Consider the following 11,968-nt stretch of genomic DNA (forward strand, 5'->3'; position numbering starts at 1 on the left):
CGCCCGCGGGGGGGGCGGCCGGGGGAGGGACCGGGCGGAGCGCGGGCTCGGCCCCCGCTGGATGCGCTGTCCCCCCCCCCGGCGGCGAGGCGGATGGTGCGGCCCGGCCGGCGCGTCCCGTTGCCGGGTGCGGCGGTGCCGCCATGGCCGCGGCGGGGCCGGCGCTGCCGGGTGGGTTCGGACAGCGCCGGGACCGGCACCTCCCTGCCCGGACCGGCCTCTCCTGCTCCGGCAGAGCAGCCGGGACACCCCGGGTTACCCCTCAGCAGCCCGGGTCATGTCATCCCTCGGCTGAGCGCGGCGCGCCCGGTGCTGTGAGGGGACGGGGGATGCGCGGGGCTCGGCCCTGCCTGAGGGGCAGCGGCCGGGGCGTGTGGGAGCGGGGCTCGGGCTGTGGGTACTGCGGGGTTGGGGAGCTCGGAGCTGTTTGGTTAACGTGAATAAACGGGTGTGACATGGGTTGGGCTCTCCTCACAGGCTGCCCGGAGTCTGTGTCTCTCCTTAAGGCTTTTGAGATCCCTGCCCCGTTAAAGCACCTGTGCCATGTGTGAGGAAACATCGTTACTTAAGCGGAGAATCTCAGTCCTGAAGTTTATTGTCACTGCTTTGTGAGGTTTGTTTTAAAATTGAGTTTTTCTAGCTTTTCTACAGCCAATGAGTTTAAGTATTTGGCTTTGTGTTCTCTTATTTAAGTTATAATATGAATATTATAATAGTACAGAAGTATGAGATCCTGAGAGTACAGAGTTGCATGGATCTTTTTTTCCTATATTTAGGAATAGTTTAATTTAAATTAAATCCTACCTAACCCCATAGGGATTGGTTGCAGGTATGATTTTTATCCTAACTTGCTTTTTAGATTCAGGAGGACCTTCAGAAGCTTAAAATGGAAAAAACCAACTTGAAAGGAAATGCAGAAGCTGTGGATATTTGTGACCCCAGAAAAGCCACTGAAAGGACTGAACTTGGGCTGAGAGTAAGTAAAATAGAGCAGATCCAGAAAATGATTCAGTTTTTAAAGTCTGTGTTAATAATTCACTCAGGCCACTTGTTTGTTGTGTTACAAGATCGCTTTCCAATCAGCAACTGATGAGATTACTCAGCACAGTTCAGAATGGTGCCTCTCTCTTTTGGGTCATCAGAATTAACTGATCTTGATCAGCCAAAATCAGATTTATAGTCTGACAGAGGCACAAAGTTTATCAACTTTTCAGTCAAGCAAAGACCTGGTTGCTTAACGAACCAAGTTAAATAAAATTAATATCTCTTCTGTCTTTGTAATAGGCTAAACATATTTTTTCCCTCTAACAGAAACATGCTGAAAATTATTTCAATGTTACAAATGGCCAAGAGTTAACTCTTTCCTCAGCTGGTAATAAAGAAGTAAATTCCAAAGAGCCCCCTAAGTGGTAAGTGAAACAGATGTTTTATTGCAGCAAGACCCAAAAACTGAGGTGACATAATCATGTAAAACAAGTGGCAGTATTGACCTAGAAAAAGTTAGCTTGGTCATTTCCTATTTTGATTTTAAGTTTAAAAAATATATAAATGTAAGTGAAATTCCAGGTGGCTCTAGCAGTGCTCTGCTAACTCCTGTGATTTTACTTTTGCTATATGCAAATTTAAATAAAAATACAGTCATTTGGGTAGAACTGGATGAAAGCAGAGTGGGTTTAGCAGGTGAAATCCGAGTAATTTTTAGGAAGCTCTCTGCCTGTTTCTCTGCCCACCAGGAATCCTCCTTTTGGTGCCTGTCAGCAGCAGCTGGTTCTGCCCCGAGTGGAGCCCGTGGCTGTGCAGAGGTGCAGCAGATCAGCCCCACGTGTGTGCCAGTGCCCTCAGGTCTGAAATCACACCCTGATCCCTCTGCACATCCCAGGAGTGCTTGGTGTCCTGTGCATCCCATCGTGCTGTGACTGCCATGGAGTCAGGGTTTGATAGCACCCCGTGATGAAAGTGTTAAAAAATCCTCAGCAGAAGGAGCGGCTGAGATGGGAACCTTCTCCCAGGCCAGGATGGCATTTAACTTGGGAAAGATCCCAGTGTCATCCTTGCAGGTGTGGAACTGGCACTTCCCACCCACCCAAGCTGACAAAGTCACTTTTATCAGGTGGTTTTTTATTAATAATTCCAATTCTTGTTATCCTGTGTGGCACCTTTCCCCCCCGCGCTGATCATCTCCCTGTCAGCCTGAGTGAGGAGTTTGCATTGGAAATCATCTCCTGCTTTAATTGAAAGGTGCTCAATTCCCCCAATTCTGCTTTTTAATAGCACCAGCAGTTTCCTCCCTGCATAACGGTGTGTTATGGTAATAAAATAAATACCACAAAAGCACTGATGAGGTGAAAATTGAACTTTCTGTCTCTGTGCAGCCATGTGGGTAAAAGAGTAATTGGCTTGGATAATAACTTGTGTTCTTACAACCCCAAATCTAAATGAGCATCTCATTGATACATCTGCTTGTAATTACCATCAAAAGAAGAGAGAATATATAGTGCAGATAAATAAATTAAAGCATTTTTACTGCTTTCACAAAGTAACACAGTTGTTCCATAGTTCAAGTACACATCTAATGATTCTTGACCTTTTTATGGCATGTTTTATTTGTAAAACTCTGAGTTTGCCTGGATTTATTTTTTTGTTTATACAAAAGAATATGCACCAAAATATTTTAAATTTAAGAAACTTCTACTGTAGTAAAGACATACTGGGTTTTATAGGTATGCTTTAGGTATTTCTTATAACAAGAAGAAACTTGTAAAGTCTTTTTCTGTCCATTGGGATTTAAATCATCATAATTTTTATTAGCAGAATAGTCAAACTCATTCCATGCTGATCACAGAGTGCATTAGGAACAATGTTTTAATTCTGATTACTGTCAGGGGTTTTTAATTCCTCATGTACTCATAATCAGGTGCTGTGCCTGCATTGATGTGTCCATTTGGATAATGGTTCCACTCCTTACAAACTTTTCCATCTAAGCAAAGGCACTTTGCTCTTTGCCCAGTTCTGTGTGGAGTCAAATAATGTAAATTTTTATCATCATTTTGCAAGTTTACAACATGTTAGCCAGTTTCTGCCTCTAAACACTTCAGCCCCAGGGCAGTTATTTTAGGATTATCCCTATTCTACATTTCATCAGCAGGTGGAAATGGATTTTAAAATTATGCTTGACCCAGAGAGCGTGGAGAATAAAGCTGGTTTAAAACATCCCAACGATGACACCAGGCTGCCACTTATAGCTAAGAAAAAATCTGCTCCTGTAAGTAACTTTTATAATTTTATGGGTTTATTGTGTGCATTGCTTTGCACTATTGCAGTTAATATTTATCAGTCCTAAATAAAAATTTTCACATGAAAGTTATTTTCTCACAATTTCCTGCTTTTTGACATGGACATTTAAAGATCAAAACATTTTGAGTGGTAATACTGGGGAAAAGAAATCTGAAATGTAACAGGTTTAAGTCCCAAGATCCCAATCCAGCAAAAATGGGATGTGTGTGGTCAGTAATGTCAGGAAAATCAGGGAGAGGAGAAGAGCTGGAGCTTGGGGACTTCTGGATGTGACCCAAAGATGCAGCAAGAATTAAAAGCCTGTTCTTCTCTCTGCTCTGGGGGTGTTCCAATTGTGCAAGATGAAGTTTTGGTTTTTCCAAATTTCCTTCCTGCAACTGCAAATTTCAGTTCTGCAATTGTTCTGCAGCAGTTGAATGTAAAGATGATATTTTTAGCAAAGAATGGTTTCAAAAAAAAAAAAAACCCAAAAAAGAGTAGGCACAGCCATCCCTCCAAAAAATCAATTATGTTCACAAATTTAGCACAGCACTGTGGTCCACACAGCCAATGGTCTCAGATGGGAATGCTCTTCTAAAATTTAATTTATGTGACAGAAGCATCCTGCAGCAAGCTCAGTGCTCTAGGAGAGATTCCGGGGTGTTTGGTTTTAAACAACATAAAGAGAATCTGTGAATGGCACAGTTGTGAGCTGCCACGTATAAAAAAAATTATTTTTGGAAAGCTGTTGCCCAGACTTGAGGTGATTTGTCTAACCCTGTGATAATAGAGTTAATTAGAGAAAAGCATCATGGCTAATAGCTTTTTAGAACCACTCTAAAACACTCACAGGGAGGAATATTATCCGACTGCAGAGAGCCATGTGTTTTACCACTCTCCCTGAAACAGGCGCTGAGCAAGAAAACTTACTGGGGATTTAAATTGCAGACATTTGATGTGAATGACTCAGGCTCCCAGATACATATTTACAGTTACTGAGGAGCTGACAGGCTTAAAGACCAAGCAGGTGTTTCCTCTCTAATTTATTCTCTTCAAAATTTTCAACTCTTAGGGCACAATGTGTGGTTTGGGATGTTCTGCCTTCTCTGGCTGTAAAATTTTTGCAGTTGCTCTTTGCTGAGATATTTTGCTGCTAAAGGTGGTGTCTTCCAGCACTTAAGGGAGGGATTTTATATGATCTATATGATTATACGTGGTACATATGAGTATTAGCGGTAAGGGCAATGAATCCGCGTGCAGTTTCGGGTGTACAGTGACGTTCATTTGGGTAAAATTCCGATTAAAGCGGGGGCGGCCGGCAGGGGGCGCTGGCCGTACGCGCACGTCCCTCCGCTGTCCGCGGGGTCAGCGAGCGGCTCCCCAAAAAACCCCGCAAAAATCGCCCGCACCCGAGCAAATTCCAATTAAATTCCAGACTGATTGCTTGTCTCGCGCCATTCAGGAGATTTCAACGAGGGCTGAGCGGTTGAAAGAGTTGTGAGGTTGAAAAGTCGGGGTTGGAGGTGACCTGAGGGGTCGAGCACAAATCTACCCGGACTTTTTATTATCCTGCCATTCCACTAGTTGGAGAAATTATTAGTCAGGATTTCATTGTTTCACCAAAAATGATGTCTTTTTCTTGCTCTTTTAGTATTATAAAGTTGCTGATGCTGGGTTTTATCATAGAAACTAAGAACAATTAACTGTTGCCCTTTTGGACCTTTTTGGGTCTAATAATAATGCTTCATCCTCTGCCAAGTTCTGTAGTTGTTTTAAAATGAGGGCTGTAATTCTCTTTGAAACACACACTGGGCATCACTTTTTTTTTCAGCTTATGTCTGGATGAGAGATGAAAAATGATGAATAGATAATTATTAAATATGTATACTTCCCATGGAGTATCCAGCCAAAGGAACAGTAATCTGAATTGCTGCAAAAATAATTCTGATGCACTGCTGCAATGTAGAAAAGATTCACAGCTCTACCTTCTGTTTTCATAGGGCTGCTGTTCTGTTATAGAATTATACTGGCACTTTTGGGTCCTTGTTTTCTTATAAATGTATATTATACTGTAAACTTAGGAACCTTTTCATTTATTCATGAGGTAGAATTTAATATGGTGATGATTTCTAGCCTTTATGAGTTGCATCTTATCTAGTGTGGATCTAATGGTGATGGCAGTGATTCTGGGGCTTTTTTTAAGCTCACTTGTTTGGGCACAACCATTCTAATCACATCTTCAATTATTCATTCTTTATTCAGCATTTGCATGCTGCTAATCATTAACGCTTATCCCTGAAAGTGTATTTATTTTCAAAATTATAAAGCAAAGCAGGGAAATTCCTTTCATTTCAAGTGACTGGAGGAAGTTGTAGAAGAAAACTCTCTGAATTTTGGTGGCCCAAAGCTGATTGTGTTTTAAAGCCAGGCATGTGGCTCTAATTACAGCCAAAGCAGAGTTTGGCAGTGGTGGCAGGATGAGACTTAAACAAATTGATGTCACACTACAGTAAATCAAAAGAAGCTCCTTGCATTTGTATTACGGCATGTAATCATAATTGAATAAAATCCTCTTGTCACTAAAAATAGAAAGGAAATAATTGGTGAGGGAGAGTTAAGTTAACAGATGAGTGCAGTCAGCATCCTCTCAACCTGGAAATGGGAATGTGAAGGTCACCCCCATCTCTCCTGACAAACGCAGAGCGTTTTGTTGGTAAACAAATTAATCTTTTGAAAGGTCACCATTTGTTTTAAGTTTTTATCCAGTTCTTGTCATCTGGAATTGGAGATGGAGTGTCATTTTGCAAGGCAGGGTGCAGGCAGGGCTGCTGAAGCTGTTTGTGTGCAGCTCAGCATTCCCTGCCAAGCTCCGTGCCTGACTGGGATGCCATGGGCTGCTGCTTGCAGCTGGCTCTGGACAGGAAGGGAGGCTCAGCCCTGAATTCCAAGCAGGGAATTGATCCCACAAATCCTGCCTGCTGTAAGCTGGCCCTCTGCCCACCAGGAAAACATGTTGTGGTTCAAGGCAGCAATTATCTCCCTCACTCCCTTCTGCTGCTGCTGGTGCCTGTTTCACAAAGCAGATGTGGGATTCACCAAAGTTCTCCCTCATCTCTGTCACACCTGTTAGGGAGGAATTCTGATGGAGCTGGGTTTCTGGGAGAGCTAGAGAGCAGGAGGTCAGGAGAGGGGCAAAGCTTGATTTTTCCAAATAGGTGGGAAATTGCCAGTTCAGAGCCACCTCTGGTTACTTTAAGAGCTTAGAGAAGGTAAGAATAACACAAGATCTGTTGTTAAAGATGCAATTCCAGATTTTTCCAGTTAAACTTGCCTTCTCCAAGCTCTTTCTGACAGTCTGCTGAACATCCTGAAACGTGACCTTAGTTCCATTGATTTTATTTTGCTGTGCTTCCTCTTTCCCTTTATAGGGGTGAGTGCTGTGCTCATCAAATCCTGACAGGAACTTCTTAACAGCAAATCTGACAGTTTGGAGAAGATAGATGGAATGATAAATTAATCTGTTATATCCCTTTTTTCTCATCACTATCAAACCCTCAGATTTTCTGATATTTATTTACCAAATCTCATCTCTCTGTTCCTGGTCGGGTACACAATACCCATCTTTCCTCTGTATTTAATATCAATCTCTGGTTTTTTACTGGAAGAAAAAATACTTACAAAGATATTTACCAAAAAACCAACAACAAAAAAAAAGATGTTCTAGTTAAATATTGCTAGGTAAAAAGAAAACAAATAGAGAACTAATCAGAAAAATCCCTGTGGTGTTCCAACAAGTGCCCTATTTAAAATGAAGCAAAAAGGAAAAATAAAGTGGGAGAGGTTTATCCACAGGAGAAAAACACTTTAGAAAGGGTAATAGAATTGTTTTTCTTGTGTCCCAGGTTAATTACACTCAGAAGCACTTGAAATGAAAAAATAGTTTTTTAGCACACTCCAAGCATATTTTAAGGCAAGTCAGCCTTGCTCTGCCCTGCAATTTAAGAGCTCCCTTCCAGCCCTGCAAAACTGAGCTTTAGAAGTGCTCATGATGAAGCACTGATGTTAAAAGTAAAACTTCTCTCTTTCAGTACTTAATATTATTTTTGAGGCCTTACTGTGGTTGTGTTGGCTCAGTTTTAGTGACAATAACTCCCAAAATGGCAGCAGTGTGGCAGCTTTGCTTTGGTATCTCCCTGAGCTCTTCAGGAGGAGCCAGTGCAGCAGTCAGGGTGCTGGAAGGGAAGGGATGGGGTGGGATTTTCATGGGGAGCTGCTTTGGATCAGCTCCGTGGTCCCACCCTGTTCCTGTCCTGCTGAGTGATGGCACTGGGCAGTGTAAATGAGGGAATAAATTAAACTTCTGTTGCATCAGTCCTTGTTCTACCATCACACCTGTCATGGACTCTATAAAAATTAGAGGATACAGCACAAAAGAATTAAATATCTACCTCCAATTAAAAAGAAAAATTCAAAAACCCCAAGCCTCCAGGCTGCTTTTGAACTCACACACTGCACCTGAACTGCTTTTCCTTGCAGCTTATTGCATCTCCATGAACACAATGAAAACAAATATATTTCATGTGCTGTTTATCATAACAAAACCTCATAACTGGGATTTAAATTAGGATAAAACTGACCAGGAGTACAATCGGTGCTGCCTTACTGCTACACCAGCAGCAGTCTGGAAGAGGAATCACTGTTTAATTCAATTTCTTGCCTTTTATATATTTTTGTTGTGGCCTCACCAGACTGCTGGGGCCGAGGGTGGGCAGGAAAATGTGGTTTATAATTTCCTTTTCTCAGTATCAAGTCACTTACATGGCAGCAGACATAAAGTTAACCTTTGTTCCATGGTTATTGCTGCTTTCTTGGAGCACCAGGACATGAGGATTCATCCACCTCCATCCCTTAAAACAGAATGCTGCAGAGTGGCCATAACTGAAATGAGGGCCTGGGATTGCTCTGAAAGGTTCTCTATGATGATAAAAAGGACAGATTTTCTCTCCCTTATCTCTTGTGGGCAGCATTGTTAGAAAATTGGGAGGAAAGATTAGACTAGTTAATTTGGATCTGTCTCCTTTCCCTCTGGAGAGTTCCTTCTCCCTTTTTAGAAAGTTGCTGGGTGCTGTTATTCAATAATTAGGACACAACAGTGCTCCAGGATCCCAGTCATGGCTTGGATTGCACTAAAAGCTTGATAATCACTTATTAAAAGCTAATATTTTAAAGTATTTCTTTTTCCTTCTGCTTCCTTGCCTGTGTATGCACTTTATCTTTTTTAACACTGTTCTGTCAAGAAACACTGCTCAGTTTTAAGGAGAGTAATGTAAATACAAACTTCCTGAGATTCCTTCATTAAATAGTACACAAGACATCAATTAAATTTAATTAGCTTTATTTTCAATGACTGAAGTAACAACAGTAGACAATGCTGTAGCATGTTCACAAGTAATAAAAGGAGTGGTGCACTGTTAATTCTTAACGAAACAGTCACAGCAGAAATTATATTTACTATTTATTGCTGTAAATCTGTAAATTCCAGATTTCCCTGTGTCAGAGGAGGTTCTGTCTGTTCCCAGGTGTGCAGTCAGAGGACAGGGAAGGATCCCACAGTCACCAGCCCCTGGGCTTTGCCTGCCTCCCTCTCCCTGGGCTCTCCCCTAGCCCTGGTAGAAGAGGACACCCCAAAAGGTGAGTCCCAGAGGGCCCCTGGGGCTGCTGTTTGCAGCAGAGATTTGGGAGTTGGATTTCCTCCTCCTCCAGGCTTCCAGGAGTTGTGGTTTCAAACCTTGCAAAGGGTGGGGATGAACTTGAGGCTGCTTGCTGCAGGTGCAGGGTGATGGAGGGTGTGGGGTGTGTCCTGTGAGCATCCCCTGAGCCAGCTCTGGGAACTCCCAGGGTTCAGCTGCTGCTGCAAAGAGAATTGTGTGTGTGGTGGGGGTTCTGGTATAAATGCCAGTCAAACTATCGTGATTAACAGCAGGTTATTAATTGTTCAGTCTTAACTAGGCTTGGACTGCTTTAGCCATCAGTTTATCGTTGTAATTACATGATTATATTGTGCTTTACAAGAGTTGATTCTCATCTATTCTGCATATTAAATTGCACTGTACAAGCATATAATTGTAGATACACAAACATATTTCAGAATTAGCACTGGTGCATTATCTTACATGTATTTATCAAATTTATAGGCACAGCTCACCTTCCTTCAAGGCAAAATATTGCCTGTTGAAAGATAAGAATCTTTTTCAATTAAAGGAAACTGCTGCTTTTGTAGTGTTGATGCAGAACTTGGGTCTACCTTTGTTGAATTCTTTCTTCATTGCCAAGAATTCCTTTTCATTCCAAGCTGGAATTGCTCAGGAGTTTCATCTTCTTGTAGGTGCCCTGAGCCTCACTGGCCAGAGGCTCATCCTTCCAGCAGCACAGAGAGCTCTGCCAGCCCCTCCTGCTGTGCCCAGAGCAGCTCCTTTCCCTCAATTCCCCAGGCAGCACAAGAAAGCAGCTCCAGGTGAGTACAGAGCATTGAGAACAGCCTTCAGCTGCACCTCCAGCTGCACCCTCAGGATTTATCTCCCAAGGAAGGAGCTCTGTGATGAGCACTCACCAAATTCTGCAGGGCATAAAACAGGAAAATCCAGTGTCTTGCAACTGGGTGGGCATCAGATTTCTTCATCCCTGGCAGGGTTTGGTTCCTGTTCATTTCTGGGCTCCTCCTGGGTTCCTACCTGCACATTTTGAATTTTAAGCACCCAAATCTGAAGCTCTGCCCAGTGTTAAGCCAGTGGTGCTGGGAATCATGACTGTCACCAGCTGATCAGGCCTCTATTTACCACATGATTAAAGGAACAACTGATAATAAGTAAATGAAACCTGCAATCCACGTTTTGTTTGCACAGGAGAGATCAGTAGCAGGCTGGACCCTGGGAACACAGACACCATCACCTTCCCAAAGCCAAAGGAAGCAATTCATGGCACATATTCCTCTAGTAAAGGGAGCATTGCACCACTCCCATCCAGCAATCCCATGGTTTCAACAAGGAAATCAAGGCCAGCATGGAGGTGTCCAGCTCAGCAGTTGGAATCTGAGGTGCACATTCCCCCTCAGACACAGGTAATTAATGGAATGGATCACTCAGTGAGGATAATCAGATTTTTATTTGTGTTTTTAATACTGTCTTCACCAGAGCTGGTTTAGGAAGGGACTGTAAATCACAGGAGGGTTTGAACCACATCCAGTAAATAGTAAATACTGAAATAAAATAACAAATACTTTGTGTATTCCCAATTGCTGCTCTTTCAAGTCTTCTACCTAAATTTGTCTGGTTTTTTTTTTTTTTCCCCATGGAATCTTAGAAAATTAGTTTAGAAAGGATGTTAGGAGGTTATCCAGACCTCCAGGCAGAATTACTTGTACCTGTAATATTGCAGACAGCTGTTTTTCTAACCTGTTCTGAAAACTTTGGGTGATAGCAACCCCACAGCCTCCCTGGGCCATCTGTTCCAGTGCTTAACTAACTATCTTTACTGATATAAAAGAGTTTTTGAATGTTTCATCTCCATTTCCCTCACTGCAGTTAAGCAAATGTGGTGTTTCCCTTTATATTTACAGAAAACTCTGGGGCACTTTGACCTTGACTGCTCAGTGCCTGCTCTTTGTTCTTGATCCCCATGGAAAAGGGACATTTCTTTCTTTTATGGATCATTATTGTGTTCTGTGACAAAAATCTCTGGAGTTTTGCTCTATCTTTCCAGACGTTTTGACTTTTGTTCTTTTGAGGAGGTGTGAAAGTGAGAGAGAAAGTAAACTTGAGAAATGGAGATTGTGGAATCATGGAATGGTTTGGGATGGAAGGGACCTCAAAGCTCAGGGACACCTCCTGCTGTCCCAGGGTGCTCCAACCCTCTCCAGCCTGGCCTTGGGCACTGCCAGGGATCCAGGGGCAGCCCCAGCTGCTCTGGGCACCTGTGCCAGGGCCTGCCCACCCTGCCAGGGAACAATTCCTGCCCAATATCCCATCCATTCCTGTCCGCTGGCAGTGGGAGCCATTCCCTGTGTCCTTTCACTCCAGAGCTTGTAATACCCTCTCCATCTCTCTGTCAATGAGATCTTGAAATAAATAAAAATAATTACCTAAAAATAGTATGAGTGTAGTGCCCTTAGATTGAAAATCAGAGCTAATGAGTGCTGGCTGAAGTTGCCAGGAATTAGGGAGTGCTGGAATGTTTCTATTCCAAGCTTTACCCCATTTGCATTTTTATGGTAGGATGTTTCCCATTCTCCTGGGGAAGGTGGAGGCTCCTCAGTGGAGGAATGCCACTGCAGTTACTTCTCTTTTAGTCCATTGAATCAGTGTAAAGTTTAATTTTTATATTTGGTAAATCAAGCATTCCTTGGTGCAATTAATGTATTTTTTAAAAATTGCTCATAGTTTTGCATGACCTTGGAGGTTTTTGTGTGGCAGTGGGTTTGATGGTAGAGCTGGGCAGGATTTGTGGCTCTGGTGGACAGAACCAGGATCAGTGTATTTCAGATTCACAAATCCCCTAAGTTAAGTCATAAAAATGCATTAAAAAGTGCATTTTGCCCCCTCATTTACAGCATCATCTGTGGCTCTTCTCTTCCCACAGCCCCCACAAACAGCTCAGCCTTTCCAGGATCCCTGCTTGGACTGGGACATTGCTGTTCACC

The 11,968-nt window shown here is 42.8% G+C and overlaps 1 protein-coding gene across 11 annotated transcripts in view; it reads left to right on the forward strand.

The window, feature by feature from the left end:
- The first annotated feature begins 88 nt into the window (after positions 1-88).
- The window catches only part of IQCH (IQ motif containing H), a 53,807-nt gene continuing 41,927 nt past the window's right edge, over positions 89-11,968 (forward strand). For 3 of the 11 annotated variants that reach the window (XM_059858730.1, XM_059858733.1, XM_059858726.1), the window contains exons 1-10: positions 118-309; positions 478-613; positions 860-976; positions 1,312-1,409; positions 1,707-1,842; positions 3,143-3,262; positions 8,853-8,964; positions 9,659-9,787; positions 10,176-10,390; positions 11,908-11,968. The exon at positions 11,908-11,968 is cut by the window's right edge and continues 458 nt beyond it. In XM_059858730.1, the coding sequence (XP_059714713.1) occupies positions 887-976; positions 1,312-1,409; positions 1,707-1,842; positions 3,143-3,262; positions 8,853-8,964; positions 9,659-9,787; positions 10,176-10,390; positions 11,908-11,968 (961 nt within the window). In that variant the 5' untranslated portion in view covers positions 118-309; positions 478-613; positions 860-886. Of the gene's footprint in view, positions 310-401; positions 614-859; positions 977-1,311; positions 1,410-1,706; positions 2,058-3,142; positions 3,263-8,852; positions 8,965-9,658; positions 9,788-10,175; positions 10,391-11,907 lie in introns of those variants that run through there. The other 8 variants (XM_059858737.1, XM_059858731.1, XM_059858728.1 and 5 more) reach the window with 7 other exon arrangements.

Source organism: Haemorhous mexicanus, chromosome 13, assembly GCF_027477595.1.
Source record: "Haemorhous mexicanus isolate bHaeMex1 chromosome 13, bHaeMex1.pri, whole genome shotgun sequence".
NCBI lineage: Eukaryota > Metazoa > Chordata > Aves > Passeriformes > Fringillidae > Haemorhous > Haemorhous mexicanus.